Raw genomic sequence first — 25,967 nt, forward strand, 5'->3', positions numbered from 1 at the left:
CATCTGCTACTGCCGTATGTTTTCTTGTGACAACTGTGCCTGTGATCTTTCAGATATATAATTGAAAAAATTCACTTTAATGTAATCAGAGCTCTTTACAGTACATTGAGAATGGACAAACATTCACGTTTCAGCACCGAGCATATAATTCATCCGTTTGCGTATTTGGATTCTAAATACTTTATAGACCCCCTGAATGTAAGAACAAACCTCTATCTAACAGAATATTTCATGAACTGTTATTATTGAATTCTGCCCATGCCGAGTTGTCCCTGACACCTAAATTGTAACTGAACATCAATGGAATGTTCGGTTAAAAATGGAAGAAAAATAGGTCAAAGCACTTTCCTTTAACCTCGGGTTTAAAAAAAGAATCAGCTACTGGATTTCAAAAGGGGTTTGGTTTATTGTAAAGGAGAAATACATTTCTTGATAAACTCAATAAAATAGGAACCGAGAGTGGAGTGACGCCGACGCTAAGCCTTTGCCCAGATGGAGTACAATAACATAATAATGGTGAGTTGAGTACCAGGTTGAATCCCGGGGAGTGTCTCACCTCAGAGCAGACAGGATCTGAGTGCACCATCTCTTCCATGCCTAAGACCCACCACACAAGCAGAGACAAAAAAACACAAACATGCAGACTTACAGCTTCAGTTAATCACGGTTACATTTACTGTACACTGCCGATCCACAGACCGTGGACGTGCTACAGCGGGGGGCGGCCTGAATTGCTGCCGTTTATGCACCAATTCTCACAACGCTCGGGTAGGTGTGGAACCTGATGTCTTACAGTGGGGGCATTTGGATTGGCTAGTATGAGCAACCAATCGGCGGAGGGCTGGGAATGCAGAAACACTACATAAATAGGGCGGCGTTTGCATAGGCAGCACAGTTGTGCGTCATCGTCCGCTCTTCCTTCCCCCCAGTTAATTGGTCTTTTCGACGAGCTAACGTTGCAAGACCTGCGTCTGAGATCAAACACGTTGTAGTGAAACGGGCAGAAATGTCACGTGTCGCACGTCAATGTCCCAGGTAACGTGGGCCACTTCTCTGACGGATTTGTAGACCGAGGTCTAAAGACGATGTCTCGCTCAATGTTTGTTGGAGTGGAAGGAGCGGCGATTGGTTCTGAAGACCTTCCAGATCCATGTATAAACAGAATCAGAACCATCTCACACTGGCACCTAAAATATTCTACTACCTCCAGCATTGTCACTTTTTCATGTTAGTTACCAAGTAAACAACATTCTCAGTGAGTTAACATGCCTTCCAGGTAAATGGTCTGGCTAAAGCCCTGTGCGCATGTGCTTTGCCTTTTTCGGCACAACAAGAGTGACTTTTTGCTAATGTGAAATGAAAATGTTATTAACCAATTATTAATTAAATTACATTTTTGTCTTCTATGTAAACCCACCAGATGGCGGTATGCCCAGTTTTAAAGCTCTGTTACGTTGGAGAAAGAAGATGAGTGGGAATGGACTCACCTTGACATTCATGGTCTTGTGGTTTTTCTTGGTTTTCTTTAAGAACTGCTTGAGACTACCTGATGACATGTACTCTGTGATGAAGATCACCTGAGTTTGGAGATTAACATGGACATATAATATGTTAAGGAGACAGCAGGGTCCGTGTAAAACCTTGTTTATCCAAAAAGTAAACTTTTAAGGAATGAGTATGCCCCCCAAAGCTAATGTTAATATCCATGTAAATGCTAATGTACACATGAATGCTAATGTCCACCTGAATGCTAATGTTCACAGGAATGCTAATGCCCATGTGAATGCTAATGAACAAGAGATTGCTAATGAACAAGCGATTGCTAATGTCCATTTAATGCTAATGTCCACCTGAATGTTAATGTCCATGTGAATGCTAATGAACAAGCTAATGCTAATATCCATGTGAGTGCTAATGACCCTCACCCTCGCCCGACTCTGGCTCTCCCTCGTGTCTAGCCAGTACTTATGGAACTTGACAATATTGGGGTGGTCTACACGCATCAGGTTCTCAAACATCTCCCTCATTCGATCCTGCAAGACAAGCACAACAATGTAAAGTTCCTGCCCCACACATCTCACACAGCCACATACCATCCCTGCAACACAAAGTGATGGTGGACAAATTCCAGTAACTTTCTCGAGATTCCCAGGTTTTCCCAGACAGTGTGGTTTGACGATTCCGGATTTCCAGTTTCTATCCCTCTGACTCAGACACTATGTTAACAAGGATTTCTGGAACACCTGGTCCTTTTGGTAAACTAAATTGTACAACCCTAAAAGAAGACCCTCTGTGGCCATGGAATAAAAAAACAGTACAAACAGTAAAAGCCAATCAGCGATCAGGTGTTATTATATCTCTCAAATTAGGAAGCATGAAATGGGTACCTCATGGATTCTGAAGACCTTCTTGTCAGAGAATTGCACTTCATTCCACACCACCTCCACCCCCTCCTCGGTGTCCATAGCCAAGAAGGCGGTCTCCATGCCGGGGACATTACCCTGACTCACCTACGAAGAGACAGGACAAAGGTAGGTCAGCGGTGTTGTCAGGCCTCTTTCAAAACTGCTGAAATGCTTTCTTTCACTGGCCTGGCAGTGCTACTCCCCATCTGGCCCACTGCCCTTTGACCTACCACCTCCATCCGGGCTTAAAAGGGACAGTCTGTAGTTCAAACAACAACAGCGCGACCAACCACTGTTTTGGTCAACAGGGTTTAGAAGAAGAAATGGATGCAAGGACCATCCAAGAGATTCTGAGATCCAGTGAAGCCTGACATTGAGGGCCTCCATGTTATATAATAAACAGGCATTTAGCTTTGATTTAAAAGTCAGAAACCAATGTAACAACTGTAAACTGCTCCTGTAAAGTCATTGGGCACATCCCCTTAAAACATTTTTTTTTTTTTTTAAACCATGTTTTTATTCAAGAAAGGCAAAACAATACAGATCTATGCATTTGGTTACAGTGTCTTGATTTCTTTTCTTTTCTTTTTTGAAAATGAACCCCATCCCACCCACATACTGCCATTACTAACAAAACAAAAGCGAGAAAAAAAAAAAAAAAAAAGAAAAGAAAAGAAATAATAATAAGGATATGTGATGAGGTTGACGGAGAAAGCAGTTCCCATTTCGTGTGGAAAACACATCAGACAACGCAACTGCGTGTATTGGGTAGAGCTGTTAGGGCCTTATATTATCTAGGGGGAGGGCGTTAAGCCTCTCAAAGTACAACAACAACGGATCCCATATCTTATGGAACGTGTCAGTCGAACCTCTAGAGAAATACTTGATTTTTTCTAATTTCAGGAATAGCATCAGGTCGTTGAGCCAGACTGATGAAAATGGTGGTTCAGGAGATTTCCACTTCAGTACTATCCTTCTACGGGCCAACAGGGAGGCAAAAGCAAATGCGCTTCTCTTGTTAGTGGTCATTGAGACCTCACTCACAAATACACCAAAAATGGCCATTTCTGCATTCAGCCTTACATTCGTGCCAAATGCTTCATTTAAAATTTTGCAAACCGTTGACCAAAATTCTTTTAACTTTGGACAAGTCCAAAACATATGAGCCATGTCGGCTGAAGTAGAATTACAGCGGTCACATCTGTCATCAATGTCTGGGTATATCTTGGACAATTTTGATTTCGTATAATAAATTCGGTGAAAGACTTTAAATTGTATCAAGTTAAGGCGGGCACAGGAGGATGTGCCATTAACTCTACTCTGAGCGCAGTCCCAGGCTGCATCAGATATCTCCATCCCAAGTTCTTCAGCCCAATCAGCTCTGAGTTTATCTAATGACACTTTTTGAAAAGATGAGATTGTGTTGGATATATTTGAAATCTGCCCTTTATGCTGCACAGGAGTTTGTAAGATATTGTCCAACCCCGAATTTACTGGCAAGGCTGGGAAGGTTGAGCACCATGTTTGAATAAAGTGACGGACCTGGAAATATCTAAATAAATCTGACCGTCGTAGTTTAAATTTCTCAGCAAGATCATCAAAGCTGCCGAATAGACCGTCCATATAAAAGTCACTACATCTACGAAGACCAACTCTGTGCCACTGTGTAAAGGTATGGTCCAATCTGGCTGCAGGAAAGAGGTGGTTGTTAGTAATAGGGCTACACATAGAAAAGTCGAGAAGTTTGAAGTGACGCCTAAATTGTGCCCATATTTTGAGAGTAGAACGTATGCCCTTAAAACATTTAACCCCATGCCATATTGACTTCACATTCTATACACACCACGTTCAGACTCTCAATACAGATCTTCATTCACTGAGATTTCACTCCAAGTTCTTATTTGTGAACACATTAATTTACACTCGGTTAGTGAGCCAGATCACCAGAGCGTCTCACCAACAGAAAATGTTAACAATGGGGAGAATGCAAACCAGGCCACTTTCACAAGCAAACAGCACTACATAACACACAACATGCCTGTCATCTGCACGAAGCATGTGGCTTTCCTTTTACAAGGTTCATATCACTGGTCTATAACAGACAGAGAGATTGTCTGGAGTCACTGTAAGATGGGATGCACTTGGAATTCACACCATTAATCTACCATTTCAGGTGATAAAAATTTCACAGCCTTAAAATTATCTCAGAGGTTAGCCAAGGTGTAATTTATTACAAGGTGTAATTTATAACGACAGCTGATGGTATCTTGTGAAATCTAGGTATAACAAACACAAGCCATTACACATAACCATGACCAAACCTACTCACTTTAAACACAGTCATTGTCCAACGAACAATATAACCCAGTAAACCAGAAAATCCATCACATTATTTTGAAGTTCTCTCACTCATGCATTAGCGGACCGGGTTGTTATCATAGTTGTGCCTTGCACAGCAATGACAACAGCCCGTTGAACATCTGCAGGCTTCCATAAGCATGACTGCTGCTTCTGATTACTGTCCTCTGCCTGAAGCTGCAGGATGGATAATTAGAGAGCACTCGCTCTCTTGCTAGTCAGTGAGGGCATTCTGAATGGTGTGGAACACAACTATTCAATACGGGTACTGTAGGTGGTGGTCAAATGTAGTCCACTTCATGGAGCTTGTGTGCCATTTGAAATTCACATGACTGTTGTCGAGGAGAAACCTCTATGAAACCCTTTTACCCTTCGAGGTGTTCACTGGCCGAAACCCTGTAAAATGGCCACTTATTCACTGCCACTGCAACATGGAACAGATCGGAGGTCAAACTCCGCCTTTTCTACAGTGTGGTTTTTACTTGATATTGAACACCACTGTGTTGTTTGTGCCAAAACAAATACCTGGATTTAGACGCACTGCTGTGAACAGGGTTACTCTTTTAAGTTGTCCTTCCTGCATCTCACGTGGCAACATTTGAATAGTCTAACTTTGATACAAAAAAAAAGACAAAATTGCCATCAAATCACCTAATTACAAAATGTAATTGGGTAAAAGTAATGTTACATTTATCCATTTAGACTGAACACTTTTTGTCCGTGAAACTGGTTGCATCAAGCATTTACGCTAAATGTGAACCTGCGTGTCAACAAACCAATTTGCCACAGAAATCAACTGGCCAATTAGCCTGGGCAAGGTGCTAGTCACCACACTTCTTTTTTTTTTTTTTAACACACCCTTTCTTTTTTACCAGGTGAGCAGACTGAGCACTCATTACATCCACGGGACCCACTCATTACATCCACGGGACCCACTCATTACATCCACTGGACCCACTCATTACATCCACGGGACCCACTTGGTAGCAATATGGGTGGACTGCTTTGCTGAAAGACAGGACAGATTGGTTTTTTTTTTTTTTTAGCGGCTCAGGGAGTCAATCTTGACAATGTTTAGTTTTGGGGGGGGGTAGCCCTAACTTCTGGTCCCCCCCCCCCAACATTTTCCTTGGCTAATGACCTAATTCACTGTGTCAGAGATGGATCTTAACCAATAACGCTGGATCAATTCAGTTTCAAGTCTGAATTAGGCGCGTTTAAAATATTTAACTGAATGGGAACAATACTCCAGCTCAGTAAACAATCCCAGCGGTTACGCTCTACCAAAGAGTTGAAATTACAAGTCACATGTATGCATTACAGCAGAAGCCATACTATCATTAAAATAAATACAGTAATTTCTTGGAAAACAGAGGGCTGTGTTGTCCTCAAGTCTTTATTGTGATTTACTCATGTGGTTGGCATTGAGGTTTTTCTCTTTGGGGTGAAATCTTCTGGCACGTCTTTAGACTCCGACACATTGAGCAAACTGGAAGGCATGGCCAAAGCAAGACCATGGCCAAGACCGTCAGACATGGTAGAAAACCTCATTTCCCTTCAATAAGCCATCCTCTCTGCTCATCTGGGTACTGCTGATCCAGTCCTCTTGATCCTAAAGCCATCAGCTGAAACATCTCAAGCAGCGCATAGCTCCAGAGTTCGTTGGCTTGTAAAATAAAAAAAATAGTCATCTATGCTGCTGTTACAATAGGCATTTGGGCAGAGGAACCAAACCACGTTTAGTCAGAAGACTGGTCTACAGTCTCCCTAAAATATAAGATATGAGAAAGGTAGGCCAGCCTGGCAAATAGGACTTTTGTTGGGAATAACCGCGTGGTGAAATACAACCTTCACACAACATTTCATCCGTACAATCTTTGTAGAACAAAAATACGTTATACAGTCTTTATTGAATTCTAAAATACATTTCTCAAAATGTCAGCTGAAACACAATCGCCCAAGAACATAGCTAAAATGGAACGAAAGACGTCCTTGAGGAAGTGGTTATCGAATGCCACTGTGTCCGTGTAAAATGTTACAGTCACTCTTGGCATCTCCGTCGGTGGTGTTTTGTACACAGAAAACACATGTCAGTGTCTCACGTGACCCACACGCCGCTGTTGACTGTAAAGAATGTCACCGGACAATGGTTCAGGTGCTAATATTTAACAAAATGTTTTATATTTATGCTCATTCTAAATAAAACACGTAACACTTTCGGTCATTTCGGTCACCTGGATTCACTTTTGTAAATAATATGTAATCTTCACTTAAACACTACTGACAGAAAGGAAACGTAATGTAACAAATGACACTGGAAGATTATACTTCAGAGACCAATCATGCAATTATTGACCTAAATCTGAATTTTGTGGCATGACCTCTCCTATGTAGTTTGCCAGTCATCTGAACTTTATTCCTTGATGATCCATTTGACAGTAAACTGATTGTACTCGAAATTGCTCGGAAACGCCTTTGTAACCCCTCCCACACTTTTGTATACACTACATTAATATCTCTTCTGAGGGCCTTGGACTGGTCTTTTGATCTTAACATGAGGTGTTACCATACATCCATGTGGTTAAGACCAAACCAGACCAGGTTTCTAATCTTTGTGGAATGCTGGGACCTCCCATGTTCCTCTTTTCTAATCATTTGCATGTCTTCATGCACCTGCCTTTGATTATAGTACCTATCCTAGATGTGCCAAATAAATTATCTCCAGCTTGGGGGCTCTAGCTTCGGATTTGGTTTGTTAATTAGCTAACAAATTTGCATCCTTGCAAGATAAAGCTTTTTGGTGATGGTTAAAGCAGAGGCAATAAATTATCTCCTGGATCAAGATCCCCACTGACAAAAAATGTGTGCATCAAAAAAAGCAAGAGTGCCCTTTGTTTGTATTGATGGTATTATGTTTGGTACTTGAACAGTATGAAAGGGAAACAAATCTGGATAGAGCCCAACCACAGTAGACCTTGTATTTATTAGTCAAATTAGGTTGGACATTTTCCTACTCTGTAGCCAACCAGAGCAGTATGCACACTTCCACTAAAATCGAAACCAGCTGAGCTGTTTGATAACATTTGCTCTTTCTGTTGCAGAAGGGTGAAGTGTTACCTTACAAATTTCCCCCAAATCGTGTTAATGTCAACCAAAGGAAATAATGAATGAGCGTTGTGAACCTGGTTCCTTTGGAGGATTTATCAGCGTTGAGACAGTGCTTTTGTGGCGTTGAGTTAAATAATAGGTGTCAGACTAGCCAGCATTTTAACCACCATTTTATTTTTGGCATGTTTGATTGACTCCCATATAAAAAGTGTACCACACTGAAGCATTTTCTATGTACTACAGCCCTGTGGAGACATGGTGTACTATACAATATCATTCTATCTATCTAATCTATATCTCTTTAATGACATTGCCTCACCCATTCTTCAGAATTGGGACGAAACCTTATATTTATTTTTTATGTTTTACTCTTCATTACGCTGGGAAAATATATTTTATAAGATCCAAGTCTTGGCTTTTAAACCTTGTAGCGGGCCAATCTCCCAGTGATTACTTTTTTTCTAAATTAGAATTTTTTGCAGCTGAGGACTCCATCAGGCACATAAAATAATAGTATAATGATATAAAACATGAAGGAAATGTTTTAATGATTTTTGTTGTATTACGTACAAGATTGTTTAATTTGCTCTATAATCAAAACATTTTATATCTTTAAGTTCAAGAAATATAATAATTTTTCTTGAATATTCTTATAACATTATAATGTTCCCCACTTACAATTTCTGTTGATAATGTAATTTGTCTTTGTGATGAAATTGATAAGGTCAATGCTCGTTTCCTGGGTAAAGTTTTGTTTGTGCTTGTTTGCAGAGATTTATTTACAAAAGCATGGTGAAAAAGAAGGGTCCTCAGAATTGAGGGATTCCTCAAGTCACTTCAGCTAATCATTTTCTCAGTCATGGTTTGAGGAGAGTTCATGACACATTTGGATGCATGCTTTGCTTGTTTAACTTTTTTTCTAAGACTATGCCTTTCTCTTTAATCTCAGCAGCTTGTTTTTTAAAGACTTGATTTCTCTTAAGTGCTTTTTCTTGCCTTTTCCTGGTCCTCTCTCCTGCAAGGGACAGTCACCTAACACCTGGCTCGTCTTATGGACTACCTGGTGGTGTGTCTGCTGTCTGCAGAGTGTGAACGTCTTCCTTGCGCTTTCTTTTCCTCCTCTGAGAACTTCTCCATGTCCTCCTCTTTAATTTCCTTGCCTGCCCAGTCGTGTCTCCTGCTCGTTTCATTTTCCTCTCTACAGCCCTTTTGCTCCATCATTCTCTCTCCCTTTGTAGTTCTGCCATTCTGTTTGGCTGATTATTTATCTGGTACCCTCTGTTTTTGGCCCTCTTCACCTCTAATGACAGGTTGTGTGTAACCATTTGTACATTAAACATTTTGAAGTAAATAGGCTTCTTAGTCATTTAAATGCAATCCGTTAAAACAGTTGATTAATGCAGAATTGGTATTTAAATAACTTATTTGAAAATAAAGTACTAATTTCAAACACATTATTAAATTATTAGAGAGTTATGTCAACTCCTTCCGCATAGAAGTCAACTACATAAGATGTAATATCTGACGGATTTGATGTCTTACGGAGTTGACGAAATGTTCTATTTTTTTCCTTTCACAGCATAGTCGTAGTGAGTAGACATTTTATTTTTTTAAAGTTGCTAAGAGTGCTTTTAATGCTAATCAAAATACTGATTTTTAAACCATCATACTTATTTAGTTTTGATTTAAAAGGGCAACGGAGTTGACCTGTTATGGTTGAGACACACCTGATAGCAATATTATTTAATTAATTTATCAAGAAATAGAAAGCTCACCAGTGCTTGAGCAGCATTCACACTTTTTTGAAACCCAGAAGTGAGACAGGGGTCCTAAGGATATAACCATTTTTATTTCTTATTAAATTATGTTTTTGTGGAAATCTGACGGAGTTGACAAAATCTGGGAGACAATTTTTATGAGACAACATTTTCATAAAGATGATTATAATATGAATTTTTACATCTATGTTATCAGTAGGTATTGTTTGTTTTAGATTTTGAAGGCTTTTAACATTTATTTTGTAATTGTTTAAATGTATCAGGGACAAGAGTGTTCTCTGGCACAGGGCGTGTTTAAAAGTTGAAAAAAATGAGATCTCACCAAAATATTTAATAAATCATATTAATTTAATATATACCGGTACAAATCCTTTAAAAAATATTAAAACATTTTTTTTCATTTGTTGTGTTTTTTTGGTAGGACATGATTTGGCCCAATTCCCAATAATGGGTGGCCTATGTATTGTCAAATCTAAAAACATTATTAATCAATAAGAATGGATTATTTAAATTAAGATTGGGGTTTTATTTCCTGACTGCCAGGGGACTGTGCAGATGTACATTTAAAACATCAAAGTATTAATGAATGGTTATCTGACAAACTGTATTGAGCAAACATATTCAGAGCTATACTGGGTTAAATCACAAAATGTCCACACTTTAGGAAGAGTCTGGTTTCTTCATAGATCTCTTGCCAGATGTGAAGTCAAGTTCTGTTATTTTAGTTTCAAACAGCGTCAAGAAGTATTCAAAGTAATGCAGAGGACTGAGTATAAATTTGGAACAGTGATTCATTTGTTATTCCCTTCATATGTGTACATATTGGTAAGTGTTTTGATTGGCTTGTTCCCAAACAACCCCACCTTTTACTCGCCTATCCAGAGGACATTGTTTGAGTAATTGTATATTTTTTTTATCCAGTTGCTTGGCAAATGTGACTTAGCTTCTTCCTCCCCAACCTTCCTGGAAGGCCAGGTTTGTGCAGTCTACAGCTGACTGTTTACCCATGTACTCTCCAAACCTTGATGTCACCCAGGGGGTTCATAAGACACTTAATCCTCGATTTCACCAGCATGAGAGACTTTCATTTCTGTTTGCAATGGATGTAAAGTGGATGTAAAGTGTAATACCAATGTGTTCTTTTTTTAAATAAATAACTTTACCTCTAAATGTATTTCTTTGTAATTTTGCTGGATAAAGAATCTCAGGAGATATAGCTTGCTTTCAAGAATGTCCAGAGTATAAAAACAACAACCCATGTATTAAACACACACAACAATCAATAACAACAATAGTGTATAGACCCCCATTTCGTAATGACATTTGTAATAATATAATAAAATTACATTACACAAAAAACAAACAAGAATATGTTAAGAAAACAAAATGTGCATGTAAATATACACACAAAAGATTAGACTGTTGAAATTAACATAAAATATCCATACATCCAAATGTGTCAAGAGACCACTTTTCAAAGGATGCATTTCCTTCCTCACAGCACCGCCTAACCCTGATGAATCTTACCACGACGCGTCTGGATTTGTGCATGTTTCATTGGGGCTTCATTGTCTATGTTGCAAAGCAACACCACTGAACATGTAGGTCCACAAGTAGAGGAGCTCATTCCTCCCCAAAATTAAAAACACAAGTAAAACACCCCATGTTTGCCTCTTTCCAAGAAACCTAGGGAGGAGGCACAAACAGGAACAAGCCCATCTATACAGCCCTGTGTTGAAACACAGATGTCTTTCTGTTTGGGCTGTTTTTTGGCTGGCATTGTGCCAAGAAGCAGGCAGCTTCTTTTTTGTCCCCTTTGAGAGGCGAACCGAGGCGAAGGACAGAAACCCACATGTTCGACTTGCCTGGTGAAGGGTTCAGCGTCACAAACTGGCATTTTCTCTCTGCCTAACACACAAGCTCCAGCAGAACAGCTCATCTTCTGATTCACTTTCCCCGGGTCAGAAAGACAACACAGAGCGAGACCTGCTCGTCAACTGCCTTCTCGTCGGTGTGACAGGCCAGGTTAAAAAGGAAAGGCCTTTGTCACATAGCTGTAACATCCTCGTGTCTACACCTCCAAATATAGACTAGGTAGACTGCATTTTAATGCTGCGTGTGTTTTTTTTTTTTATGTTTCCATTACATCACGTCCCATGAAGACGAGTTTACGTGTTGAGGCAGGCAGATGGTGGGTGACAGAGTGCTGGGTCAGTAACCGAAAAGTAACGTCCAGCTATGACTCATTCCTTGTCATGTGCCTGAGCGCGGGAGGTGAGAAATCTGCCCCTGTGCCCCTGAACAAGGCACCTAACCCTTGGTAAGAAGGTGCGCTCATTAACAAATGCTAAATAATAACGTCAAGGTCCGGGGGGAAAAACACGGACACCTATGAGTACAGGCCGTGAGTATGGCACGTACATGCTTGGAACACATGGAAAACAGACCTTCAAACCTGATTTGCCATTGCTACTAGAGCCGACACAGAGATGTCACGCTTCAAGTGTGCAGCAACGAGTCTGTGACGCGGACTGAAGTAGAATTCCATCCACTCAATGTGGCGCTAATCTCAGAGATGTAGATTTTACAAGCGTTGTGTCGCTCCTCCAAAACCTTGTTGGGCAAAAGATTCTGGAAACGTCATCGTGTTAAAGTCATTTCTGAGGTTTAATCAAATTTGATAATGTGCAAACGCCTCCTCATCAACTGTAATCCAGCCCATTCACACTAGTCATTCTGTCCAGGCACACCCGTTCATCGTATCGTTCAAAAACAAAGTTGAGTCATTAAGACAGAAGCCACTCCTGAAGCTGGTTGAGAGAATACAAGTAAAGAGAGTAAAGACTGTGCAAAGCTGTCGTCAAGGCAAAGGGAGACGACTTATTGAAGAATATACAATATGAAGTGTACTTCGGTCTGTTTAACACTTTTGTTGCTACATGATTCAATATGTGTTACTTCATAGTTTTGATGTTTTCATTTACTATGTGTAAAACTAAAGAAATACACTTGAATGAGTAGGTGTGTCCAAACTTGACTGGTACTAATAGGAAAGATCAATCGATCAGTCAATTGAAAGACAGATAAGAAATAAGGAATGAGGGTGTGTGGTATATGGCCAATTTAACACGGCTGTTCTTAGGTTCACAAACCCATGACAAGCCTTATTGTTATTATAAATCGGTTATCAACCCAATTAGAGCAGTAAAAAGTGACATAATGTCACACCCGTGGTGTATGGTCTCATATACCACGGCTATCAACCAATCAGTATTCAAACCACCAGTTTATTAATATCAACATATCAAATTGCCCACCATGACACAGACTATAGGCTGGTGCGAAGCCCTCTCCCTCCCCACAGGCAATTCACTAGACGGATATCAGACAAGCCCAGACAATATCTTCAGACCCCTCCCATGTAATTCACAGTAATGGGATGATTAGCTCCTCCCCCCGTGCGGACTGCGGAAGGGGGGACCAGCGTCTTCGGAGACAGCGTATTGACATGGTTGTCAAACACCCAAAACAACTCAACAGCCCCAGTAACTGAAGCTGTGCGGTGTTGCCGGCTCACCGAGAGTAACCGTGTGTAATGCTTCATGCTCGTATCGGCACCACTTCTATTTCTCAGCAAGCTGCTGCTGCGACAGAGATTACTGCCCCAGAGTAAGGTCTGTCTTGGAGGTTAACTCCAGCCATACATCATGCTTTGTCGTTTCACAGCTAAGACTCTACAATGGGGCTCTGCTGAAGTGCAGTAAATTTCTTTCTTGCATACTTTGGGATTTTCTATTAGGTTTAGGTCAAAAAATAGTGAGTCAAAAATTAGCAGTGGGACATATTCAAACCGAGGCTCCATCTGGCTCTGTCCATAAATATCTGTCTCCTATACAAGATTTTACAAAGAACACTTGTGACTGGTTGTAGAATCAGTTATATAACAGAACTATCCCATATCACATTGTAACACCTGGTGACACCCAGTGTTGCTTCCGAGGGACACCCAGTGCCGCTTCCGAGGGACACCCAGTGCCGCTTCCGAGGGACACCCAGTGCCGCTTCCGAGGGACACCCAGTGCCGCTTCCGAGGGACACCCAGTGCCGCTTCCGAGGGACACACAGTGCCGCTTCCGAGGGACACCCAGTGCCGCTTCCGAGGGACATCCAGTGCCGCTTCCGAGGTCATCCAGTGCCGCTTCAGAGGTCATCCAGTGCCGCTTCAGAGGTCATCCAATGCCGATGTAAAGGACAGCCAGTGATGACTCGTCATTCAAGCCAAATAGTGCAGAACACCACAGCTTCTGCCATTAGTTTGTCACATTCTTATATATTAATATTCAGTATGTATTACTTTTTTTTTTCTCAATTTCAGGATCTGCCGTTTACAGACGGCTGCCTGTCGCTTTAATACTGTAACCTACACCTAACCTATACATTGGCAGAGGAATGTAGCGTTTCCTGTTGTGTCAGCACAGCTTGTTTACATTAGGAGAGAGAATAAAACATCAGACGTTTATAATTTCTGCACAATCATTTCAAAATAGTTTGAATTTACACTGCATGTTTGAGGTGTACCACGCAGGACTGTGTCCGTCAATTGCGGGAAAATCAAGGTATAGAAGTGTGCACTGCACATAAACTTGATACTACACCAACATCTGTCTTCACATTTGCAAAAGGGGGGGGGGGCTCTATCTAAAATGTGGCGCACTACCTCAGAAGGTGGCACATCGAGCTATCGGCAAATGCAAGTTTACACTAGAAAAAACTATCTAGCGTATCCAGTCTTGTTTGATATGTCCCGGAAATTGTAATGTAAACCAGCACGGAGTTTTGTTTTAGTAGATCGCTTCATTATATAGAACTCTATAGATACTGTGAGTTCAAAATGCAACGGTTTGGCTTTTCCATGTCCAACCGCAGCGCCAGGACCTCTTGACTTGGGTTGTAATGGGGTTGCTTAACAAAACCATGCCGGTGCTAGCAATTTTTCCTCCCGGAGAGGGATGCGTGTGTCTAGTTCCTCGCTTATTCTGAGCAGTTGCTTCGCGATATTTTACTGCAATTTATCTGCCAAAAATGGCGAAGAGGAAAGATGTCAATAAAAAAGAAAAACAAAAATCTAGGAGTTGCTATGGAGTTGCTTTGCCAATTCTTGGAGCATGAGCAAACGCAAGCCACCCCCCTGGCCCCATCCCGGCCACGTCTATCTCTAATCTGATGTGACTGAGGATTCAGATATGTTATATAGTTTAAAAGAAGCAGAAACATCGTCTGGTACATTTGTATACCATATTCACTATATTTCACAATAAAACATACTAAAAAATAACGTTTACAAGTTTTGCAAGTGTCCCTGCCAAGATTTGGTCTGTTAGTTCATCTTCTACATAACACATTTACAACCAGTGGCCATAAAACGTTTTTTTTTTTAAACCTGTTTGTATTATTATGTCATTTTGAATAGCCTACTTCTTTCGCCAAATTCTTTTTTTAAATGGCCTCTGCGGTGCTTGTGTTCATCATACGGAGTCCTTGCAAATTACCACTAGCTAACCAACACTGTCTATGAACAGAACAGACCGAAACAACATCCAATGCACGCGTAATTTCTTGGACTTGAAATATGTCTGGACAAATATAGAAAACCATCGCCTTCTCGTGAAAGCAAAATATTAGCTATCCGAAGGTTTCTAATCTCTTAGATGCATGGGTTTTCACCAGAGCTTCCGCACGCCACCTTTCACACACTTCCAGTCTCCTTGAGACCCGAAGGTGCTGCCTTTCAAGCTTGCTTGTAAAATGAACAGGCATTCCTCAGAGCTACGCCACTAAACATATTGAGAAAAAGAACTCCGTGAACAAACCTGGCTTTCAGGCTTTGTATGAGTGGCTATTTTAACTTGTAACACCCGCGCCCTCAAGACCCTAGGTAACGTTTACCAACGTCTGCATACAAGCAGACGAGGAAAAACAGCAACTTCACTATGCCTTTTTATGGGAGGGTAAAGGACTCCTAGCCTGTCATAAGTCAAACAGCTCATTATCAACCCCATCTGTTTACACATGATAAGAGCGTATACTTCAGAATACCTTTGTGTAATGCACGAACAAACACCCGAGCTCTGAGCAGCTTGAATTGTTGCAGAGAAGTCACCCGTCACAAATGCTGATTTAATTGACTGGAAGCTTTTTGTTCCTTATTGTAATGTAACGTCATAGCGCAGAGTAGCCTATCAATACAGGTCTACAGACGAATTTAAAGGACCGGGGGCTTAAACCAAAACCCGCAGATCAGGAACACCCTGAAGTTGAACATTGTGAAACAGAGGTCTGCTTCAGTTATGCCCCTTTGCGCAATGTCCATGTCAGCTTGACGTATGCGCGGTATGTCTGGGTCACTCAGCACTTCAATAGTACGTCCTGGATTTCACAGGGAAGTGTCTGTCGTCCACTTACATAAAACACTTTATTAACTATTGATAGAACGCGAACTACAGCCCCCCCCCCAACCCACATACACACACACAACACACACATAAACAGAGACCACATACACTGTCTTTGAAGCTCAGAGATACAGAATCTTGTGAAGATCCAATGGATGTTAAAAACGCCTGAATTATAACCGTCTATTTAATAATAATTTCCAGCATACATAAGATTGAACAGTTTTTTTTATTAATTAATATGTATGAGACTTCTTATTTTCATAATTAATCTGCCACAGACAAAACATATTGACTATGGTTATATATATATATATTAATCTGCCACAGACAAATATATATATATATATATATATATATAAATATTTATATACAGATGAACCTGTAATTACGTGTCAACATTTCTATCAGTATCTCTATAGGAAAAATTGTATCCAACTGAACATTAGCCTTGTTGCGCAACTTAAGAGTTCAGAATCAAATGGTGAACAAAAGAAGATGTGTATGCAGCATGTCACCAATTAATTTAGCAATTATCTTAACAGTACAGTACCTGCTCCTTTCTCTTCTGCCAACGGCCGCAAGGGCTTTCTTCCAAGATTTCACTCTCATCCTCGCTCTCCTCCTCTTTCCCGCCGGACCCTGAATTCCTCTCCTCGGACATGGTCATTTTAATCCAGACAGTCGCTTGTTTTCAGGAACACGCGCTATAAATTCAATTCCGATATGTAGACCGATAACAATTTTTTTTTTGATTTGTACGGCATGCAAAATGTTTCTGCTTAGGAATAAAATCGAAACAGTCAAAACGGATACATGAATTAACATGCAGCCCGTGTCTTCCTCTGAAAACACATCACATATAACAGGCAAATGAGTTGTCAAAAGAGGCACATTCCCTGGCAAGACAGAACCCTGGGGGTTGTCTTTCAGAACGAGTCGTTACTCGCACAGCAGCAGCTGTAAATGTATTTAAAGTGAGAGCGGGCCTCACGCCGCAATTTATCGTCTTTCGGTAGTGTCCTCTGCGGCTCATGTCAACAGACATTCATATGTATTTTTTCTTTCCGTCCATGTAGATCCTGCGATTTTTGCTCGCTTCCTGAATTTCTTCTACTGTAAGCAGTACCGTAATTGCAGAAGCTACGGCGCATACTTGGAAGTGGGACAGAGAACTTACAACGGCATCCACACACAATGATCACATGCAGGGCAGCCCTGACCAATTTGGTGCCTTTGGCAAGATTTTAGCTGGTGCCCCTTGCAATGCACCCAATTCCAATAGTGATCATTGTGTTCATACACTTATACAGAAACTGTATAGCTTTATGTCTTTGAGATTTTCTTTATTTTAGAAACAAAAAAACCCCACAAAATAAACAGTATTAAAAAAACAAGTGACAAAACTAATTATAAGTACAAAATTAATAAGAGTATTGCACAAAAAACTATATATATTGTTACATATATATATATATATATATATATATATATATATATATATATATATATATAAATTACAGAAACCTTAGTGCAATATGCATAATGTAGCATTGTTCTACAGACTTACTCGCTTTGCCTCTCTTGCAGCAAACAAGAGATCTATTTTCTATTGGTGCAGCCTTTTTTTAGATGCCTGATTCTGCAATAGAGTCCTACCTGCGAGGCCACAAATGCCACTGATGTCCTGATATGCGCAACTAAACCTGACAAAATCTGGGTGCCACTAGGAGGCAGGGTACAAATTTAGCCTTAAAAACATCTGTTAGTGCATGAAATAGTCAGTGTAACCCGAATGGTTGAATCATGGGACACGACCCACGAACGCGTTAGAACGGCCGGCCCGGCATTGCAGCGACATTGCAGGGTACACACTGAAATTAATTGACACCATGTCTTGTTCATTTGGAGGTTGTGTGCATTCTTGAAAGGATTTGCGTCTATTCCTTGCTGGTTATATTTTCGTTGAGTTAACATTTTCCCAATCTTTGAAGACTCCATAGAATAAATAATCCTATATGTGGAGGCGGTTTGGGCTTTTAAAAAGCTAGTCATTTGCGCGAGAAACGTGTCCACGCTATACCGAATTGTGCATGGATTGAAGGTTTGTTAGAATTTTTATTGCAAATGTCTGGAAACATTTTTTTTTTTTTACAGATTGGCGCAGGAAGGCCGACATTAAACTGAAACGTTTTAATTCAATTGAATCCATCATCTTGAATACCGCGTCACTACTGAAGTGCACTTTAGTAATGGCTGGTGGTCACCACAGGCATTGAAGGCTACAAGCAGCTCATCATGGCTGGGCTGCTGTCAATATGACATGGTTCTAATGTTGACAACACTAACAGCAATGTCGAAAATTGGTCAAAACCACCCATAGGCTTGGATCTATAAAATTATACTTTAGCTTAGCCGGGTGGTGTTCCTATTCCTGTTAAACAATTAAAATAGTTAGCCCAGTGTTAGCCCAAAAAGGAGGGGGTCCCTGTCCAAAAGCCACCTGGTGGCCTCTGTCCAAATACTACCTGGTGGTCCCTGTAAGGCCACCTAGTGGTCCCTGTCAAAATTCCACCTGGTGGTCCCTGTAAGGACACCTGGTGGTCCCTGTCCAAATGCCACCTGGTGGTCCCTGTAAGGACACCTGGTGGTCCCTGTCCAAATGCCACCTGGTGAACCCTGTCCATAGGCCATCTGGTGGTCCCTGTCCAGAGGTCATCTGGTGGTCCCTGTAAGGACACCTGGTGGTCCCTGTCCAAATGCCACCTGGTGATCCCTGTCCATAGGCCACCTGGTGGTCCCTGTCCAGAGGTCATCTGGTCGTCCCTGTAAGGACACCTGGTGGTCCCTGTCAAAATGCCAGCTGGTGGTCCCTGTCAAAATGCCACCTGGTGGTCCCTGTAAGGACACCTGGTGGTCCCTGTCCAAATGCCACCTGGTGGTCCCTGTAAGGCCACCTGGTGGTCCCCATCCAAAGGTCACCTGGTGGTCCCTGTCCAGAGGTCACCTGGTGGTCCCTGTAAGAACACCTGGTGGTCCCTGTCCAAAGGCCACCTGGTGGTCCCTGTCCAAAGGTCACCTGGTGGTCCCCGCCCAAAGGTCGCCTGGTGGTCCCTGTCCAGAGGCCGCCTGGTGGTCCCTGTCCAGAGGCCACCTGGTGGTCCCTTTCCAGAGGCCACCTGATGGTGTTGCAGATCAAGGTTCTCCCTGACAACTTCTGCTGTCACTGCCCATAGCCCACCTGATGGTCCTTGTCTGGTAATGTAGCTGATCTAGATTCTGCCTAAAGACTCTGGCCGCAACCGACCTGTATTTATCAAACCACAGGCATATTTTTATAATCTTCACCTGGCATAGAGAGAAGAGGACTGGATTTAATCAATGTACCACCTTAGTAAAAATACTGGTACAGCGTCCCCTAGGGGAGAAGAATGTATGTGACGTTCATCAGTTTGAACTTAAACTCAAAATAGGAAAGACAATTTATCTTTATATGAGGTAAAATTGATCAAAGATAAAAACACATTTGTAATCTAGAATTACAAGAAAAATATGTCATGATAATTTGCTCCTTTAGACACCTTCCCATCAGTATACACTTTTTCAAGTTTGAGTCATTAGGAACTATGACTGATTAATCTGTTAAACTCGAAGAAACTGTGTTTTGTAAAGAGCAACAGACCTTCACAGGCCTGCAGAAGCCTTTCATCTGTCTACTTGATGATATTTTATTCTGACATCAAATTGGACTGGAGTGTTTTGGTAAGGTGAATGAGACTTCTTATGAATGGCTATATACATCCCTATGGCTATATATGAGGGAGCGTGCAATTGGCATGCTCACTGCAATGTGGAAATAACATGTCAGCTGATTCTAGGGTGATGCTCTGCGTGGTCTTTCTGCGATGCTGGGTGACTGAGCCGACTGACGCCACAGCTGTTGTCCCCAGCTCAACCTGTCCAGTAGCCTGGAACTTGGTACTCCTCCATATCGAAACTTTTGACACCCACTAGGGGGATTACATTGTTGCTGCTATGACACAAAAATGATATTTTTTCTACCCACGCATAAGTGGGTATGTCTAAGGGAGAGTGGAGGAGGAAACGGAAGACAGCTTTCTTTCATTGCTGAATTGACACTGTGATGCAAGGAGTTTATTCACTGAATTCAGTAAAGCATGTTGGTTGGTTTGACTGGAATCTTACACAAAAGCAAACTGTAATGGTTTGAATTAGAATGCCAAGATGAGTTTCATTATTTTCAGATGGCCAACCTGCCACGCTACACTGGGCACTGAAGATGCAATGTCAAATCTTAGGACAAGGTTTTTCTGAAGATATTTCAAACTACACTCAGTCTTTTATTCAAATTGCCTCACTTTCATCAGACATCCTAAGGGCAAAGCAAATGTCCCAGCATAGATGGGGGTTATATGACATGATTTTTCAGTTTACCATCTCCCTTTCTTCCCCTACATTCCCCCTAGTTTCTTATTCACTATCCATCTTTCCTTCTTCCATTTCAGGTGAGTGGGTTTCAACAGGCTGTCATGTCACCATGAAGACCCAAGGGCAATGCAAAATGACCCAGCATCGCTGAGAACGGAGAATACACGGTCAACCAGGACAGGTCTACAGGGCTTTAGTCATCATACCTGTGCATTTAGGGCTTTTCCCCCAAATCCCCATGGGGATTGCCTGATCTCCTCTTGCTCTAGCGTCTCCCTCAGGTACCAGCCAATACACCTGAGGCCAACAAGTTGATCCATGTGACATCCCAGTTTCAAGGAGCAGTGGGGAATCAAGTGGAGTCACTTGGAGCAGAGAAGAGATGCTTGCCGCAGGTCTTTTGCATCGGTTGAGCGATATTGTGATGAGATGCTTACAGTTATGAGAAAACAGGGAAAGAGAGAAAAGGTGTGTAAGTAACAACTAAAAAGACTGATGGTAATGATTAAGGACTAAGTTCAAAGCAAACAAGAAGGCAACTTGACTGGGTCTCTTTTTTTATTAATTGACAGATAAAACATACAAAAAAGAATTATTCCATTGAAGTGTGGTATTCTATGATGTGGTTCCTCGCCCTTACAGAAGAGATAGTAATCCAGTGTTTGGTTTTTAATTATTAAAAATCCACTGTTTACAAACAAAAAATGTCCAAATCACATGATTTTCAATGTGATTAATGTCACGTCTTTCAGAGGACGTTTTTTTTAATACTTACATTTTTATTCAAATGCAAACAGAACATAAAAAACATACAAGGCATATCTCTGCAGACATAAGAGCATAATGAAATGCACGTTAATGATATACAGTATTTTCCAATATACATTACAGATCTAATGTCTGGGGTAACTTAGAAATGTGCTTATTTTCAACCAAAAAAAGGCCATTAAAATAACATCCAATTGATCAGAAGTATAGCATAGAAATTGTTAGTTTTGTAAATGACTATTGTAGCTGGAAATAGCAGATTTTTGATGGAATATCTACAAAGGCATACAGAGGCCCATTATTAGCAACCATCAGTCCTGTGTTCCAGTGGCACCTTGTGTTTGCTAATCCAAGTTAATCATTTTAAAGGGCTTGATGATTATTAGAAAACCATTTTGTGATTATGTAAGCACATCTGAAATCTGCAGATTAAAGAGGCAATAAAACTGGCCTTCCTTAGACCAGTTAAGTGTCTGGAGCGTCATAAATTTTGGGTTTGATTAGAGTCTCATAATGGCCAGAAACAAAGAACATTCTCCTGAAACTCATCAGTCTATTCTTGTTCTGAGAAATGAAGGTTATTCCATGTGAGAACTTGCCAAGAAACTGAAGATTCCGTACAACAATGTGTACTACTCTCTTTCACAGAACAGCGCAAACTGGCTCTAACCAAAATAGAAAGAGGAATGGGAGGCCCCGGTAAACAACTGAGTAAGAGGACAAATACATTACAGTGTCTAGTTTGAGAAACAGACACCTCACAAGTCCTCAACTGGCAGCTTCATTAAAAAAAGAAAAAGACTTTGACAATAAGTCAGAAACTCAGGACAAACATCAGCATACATACGTTGTCAATACTGCGGGATTGATGTAATTCTCAGAGGAGGATTCTATATTTACTTTATTTAAATAATGCCAGAAATTAAAGCTAAAGTGAGGCTTTAACTTCAACTCAAGTCACTGAGTTGATTTTAATTGATTTGAACCTAACATTTTGAACATTGCACCCTAATCTAGGCAATCTAATCCAAACTGTGAAACCATCTGTTTTGCCGGGTCAGCTAAGAGCGAATGTCTCTTACTGAGTGACTGACTGACTAAGTACCCCTTGTAAAATAGCATTGTGGTTAGAGAAGCGGACTTATTATTGAATTATAGGTCCCGAGTTCGTATCTCCTCACAGTCGAAGCGATGTACACGTTAGGGATTATTCCTTAAATATGAAAACTTTGCTGGCTAAAACCGTTAGTATTTACATTATAGTAAGCCTGAAATAAAACAGTTTACGGTTATATTTCGACTGTTTCTGGTGGACCTTCGAAGTACGCATCCGTGCATGCGTTTTGGGTCAGGATAGACAACCCATTTGCTGGCTTAACATACAGTAGTTATGCCTCAACTGAAACTGACATGGAAAAGTTAATACTTCAGTCTCACTAGAAATCGCTAATTCTTATGATTATTCCTAGGAAGTTAGTAAATACCAGTAAGCCTATTACTGGCTAATAAGTTGTTAAAACATCCAGTGGCAAAAGCAATACAGTTCATAGACGCTATGGTGGAGATAAACTTCATAAGAAACGTTAATCAGTTTAACACAAACCTCAAAGGAGTCTAGCGACTGCTGAAACATGTAATTCCGCGGTGTAGTGGTTAAAGACAGCGCCTTTCATGTGGAAGACCTAAGTTTGAATCTATTCAGAACAACAACATTTATTAATTATTTCTGGTAGGTTCCACGATTCTCTCATATTTTCACTAGATGAAAAAGTTAGTTATCTTCACCTTTATTGATAGATATTGTATAAATGTAATTGATGAATGAAAGAAAAAAGTATGTTGTTTTGCCATGAAAGAAAAAAATACGTTCTTATGCCATGAAATGAAAATGCTTTGGTGGACTCGCCAGCAATTACTCAATTCTTATGACTATTCCAGTAAGTAGACACTGGTAAAGCTTATAGCTGGCTAATACGCTGTTAAAATGGGCCAATGGCAAATGGCATACATAGACGCAATTTGTGGAGGTCAACTTTAATGTGTTTCTTCTTGAGCCACTCCTTTGTTGGCTTGGCCGTGTGTTTTGGGTCACTGTCATGCTGGAATACCCATCCACGAACCATTTTCAATGCCCTGGCTGAGGGAAGGAGGTTCTCACCCGAGATTTGACGGTACATGGCCCCGTCCATCGTCCCTTTGATGCGATGAAGTTGTCCTGTCCCCTTAGCAGAAAAACACCCCTCAAATATAATGTGTTGGGATGGTGTTCTTGGGGTCATTGACAAGATCCTCCTGTGTAGTTCTGGGCTGATTCCTCACCGTTCTCATGATCATTGCAACTCCACGAGGTCAGATTTTGCATGGAGCCCCAGACCGAGGGAGATTGACAGTTCTTTTGTGTTTCTTTAGTGTGCTCCTAAACTCAGCTCGTTACCTGTATAAAAGACACATAGACGCTATTGGTCTCATCTGACGCTATAGGGAGCCAGACATCCTTCTGATTGAGAGGGAATCAAATTATTTCACTCATTAAAATGAAAATTTTTGACATGCATTTTTTCTGGATTTTTGCTGTTATTCCGTCTCTCACTGATCAAATAAACCTACCATTAAAATTATAGACTGATAATTTCTTTGTGAGTGGGCAAACGTACAAAATCAATAGAGGATCTAATAATTTTTTCCCTCACTGTAATGTAATGAACATGATGGTTGTTTGCTTTTGAGGATTAACAGTAGTGTTCTTGCTGACAATCGCCAGGGTATCATACAGTGCTACCACTCCTGGTTGTAAGCTGAGTGCCTGCAAGCAGAAACATCGTTGTTGACTGGGGAATAAATAAGTCTCCAGTACAGGTGCCAGTGAAAACCATAAGAAGCAGACCTGCTTGGCAAGACGCTTTGGAGGGCACATTAAGAACACTTTGCAGAAGTGGCCCAATTAGAAAGCCTGCATGCCACATGAGTCATTCAGAAGAGCTTGGACTTAATTCCAGAGAATGCAGACAGTCCCTGAGGTCCATTACCGGGCCATCCCTTCCTGATGAAGGTGCATGGGTGGAAGAGAACTGGATCCTGTTCAGATTCTTTTTTGAGTGCTCGGAAAAAGACTATGGCCAGTTTGGAAACAGGCTTATTCGCTGGAAATAGGTCCATGCAGTCATGTAGAACACCAGAATTGTTCACCAGGTTGGAGATTCAAGGGCCCAATCCACATCACATCAGCTGTAGTAGAGAGTCAATAGTTTTAAGTACACTCACCTAAAGGATTATTAGGAACACCTGTTCAATTTCTCATTAATACAATTATCTAATCAACCAATCACATGGCAGTTGCTTCAATGCATTTAGGGGTGTGGTCCTGGTCAAGACAATCTCCTGAACTCCAAACTGAATGTCAGAATGGGAAAGAAAGGTGATTTAAGCAATTTTGAGCGTGGCATGGTTGTTGGTGCCAGACGGGCCGGTCTGAGTATTTCACAATCTGCTCAGTTACTGGGATTTTCACACACAACCATTTCTAGGGTTTACAAAGAATGGTGTGAAAAGGGAGAAACATCCAGTATGTGGCAGTCCTGTGGGCGAAAATGCCTTGTTGATGCTAGAGGTCAGAGGAGAATGGGCCGACTAATTCAAGCTGATAGAAGAGCAACTTTGACTGAAATAACCACTCGTTACAACCGAGGTATGCAGCAAAGCATTTGTGAAGCCACAACACGCACAACCTTGAGGTGGATGGGCTACAACAGCAGAAGACCCCACCGGGTACCACTCATCTCCACTACAAATAGGAAAAAGAGGCTACAATTTGCACGAGCTCACCAAAATTGGACAGATGAAGACTGGAAGAATGTTGCCTGGTCTGATGAATCTCGATTTCTGTTGAGACATTCAGATGGTAGAGTCAGAATTTGGCATAAACAGAATGAGAACATGGATCCATCATGCCTTGTTACCACTGTGCAGGCTGTTGGGGGTGGTGTAATGGTGTGGGGGATGTTTTCTTGGCACACTTTAGGCCCCTTAGTGCCAATTGGGCATAGTTTAAATGCCACGGCCTACCTGAGCATTGTTTCTGACCATGTCCATCCCTTTATGACCACCATGTACCCATCCTCTGATGGCTACTTCCAGCAGGATAATGCACCATGTCACAAAGCTCGAATCATTTCAAATTGGTTTCTTGAACATGACAATGAGTTCACTGTACTGAAATGGCCCCCACAGTCACCAGATCTTAACCCAATAGAGCATATTTGGGATGTGGTAGAACGGGAGTTTTGTGCCCTAGATGTGCATCCTACAAATCTCCATCAACTGCAAGATGCTATCCTATAAATATGGGCCAACATTTCAAAAGAATGCTTTCAGCACCTTGTTTAATCAATGCCACGTAGAATTAAGGCAGTTCTGAAGGCGAAAGGGGGTCAAACACAGTATTAGTATGGTGTTCCTAATAATCCTTTAGGTGAGTGTATATTACCTTTCACATAGCCAATTCTTATGACCACTTTTTCAACCATGTCTTTATTTACAGGGAACAGGAAAAAGACATGGTTTCCCTCTTGATAATGGTTATTAAGTTGGGGTATTCTAAAATGTCCAGACCCCAACAATACTAAGGCTCGCTTATCTGAAGATTTCTTCCG

The 25,967-nt window shown here is 41.1% G+C and overlaps 1 protein-coding gene across 1 annotated transcript in view; it reads right to left on the reverse strand.

Annotated features, from left to right (window-relative positions):
* nrbp2a (nuclear receptor binding protein 2a) overlaps positions 1-17,222 on the reverse strand; it is a 29,583-nt gene extending 12,361 nt beyond the window's left edge. The window contains exons 1-5 of the mRNA XM_010895358.5: positions 16,655-17,222; positions 2,388-2,510; positions 1,926-2,033; positions 1,488-1,577; positions 557-597 (exon numbers count right to left, since the gene is read on the reverse strand). Coding sequence (XP_010893660.1) covers positions 557-597; positions 1,488-1,577; positions 1,926-2,033; positions 2,388-2,510; positions 16,655-16,771 — 479 coding nt within the window. The 5' untranslated portion in view covers positions 16,772-17,222. The remainder of the gene's footprint in view (positions 1-556; positions 598-1,487; positions 1,578-1,925; positions 2,034-2,387; positions 2,511-16,654) is intronic.
* Between the last annotated feature and the right edge of the window lie 8,745 nt (positions 17,223-25,967).

Source organism: Esox lucius, chromosome 3 (assembly GCF_011004845.1).
Source record: "Esox lucius isolate fEsoLuc1 chromosome 3, fEsoLuc1.pri, whole genome shotgun sequence".
Classification (NCBI taxonomy): Eukaryota; Metazoa; Chordata; class Actinopteri; order Esociformes; family Esocidae; genus Esox; species Esox lucius.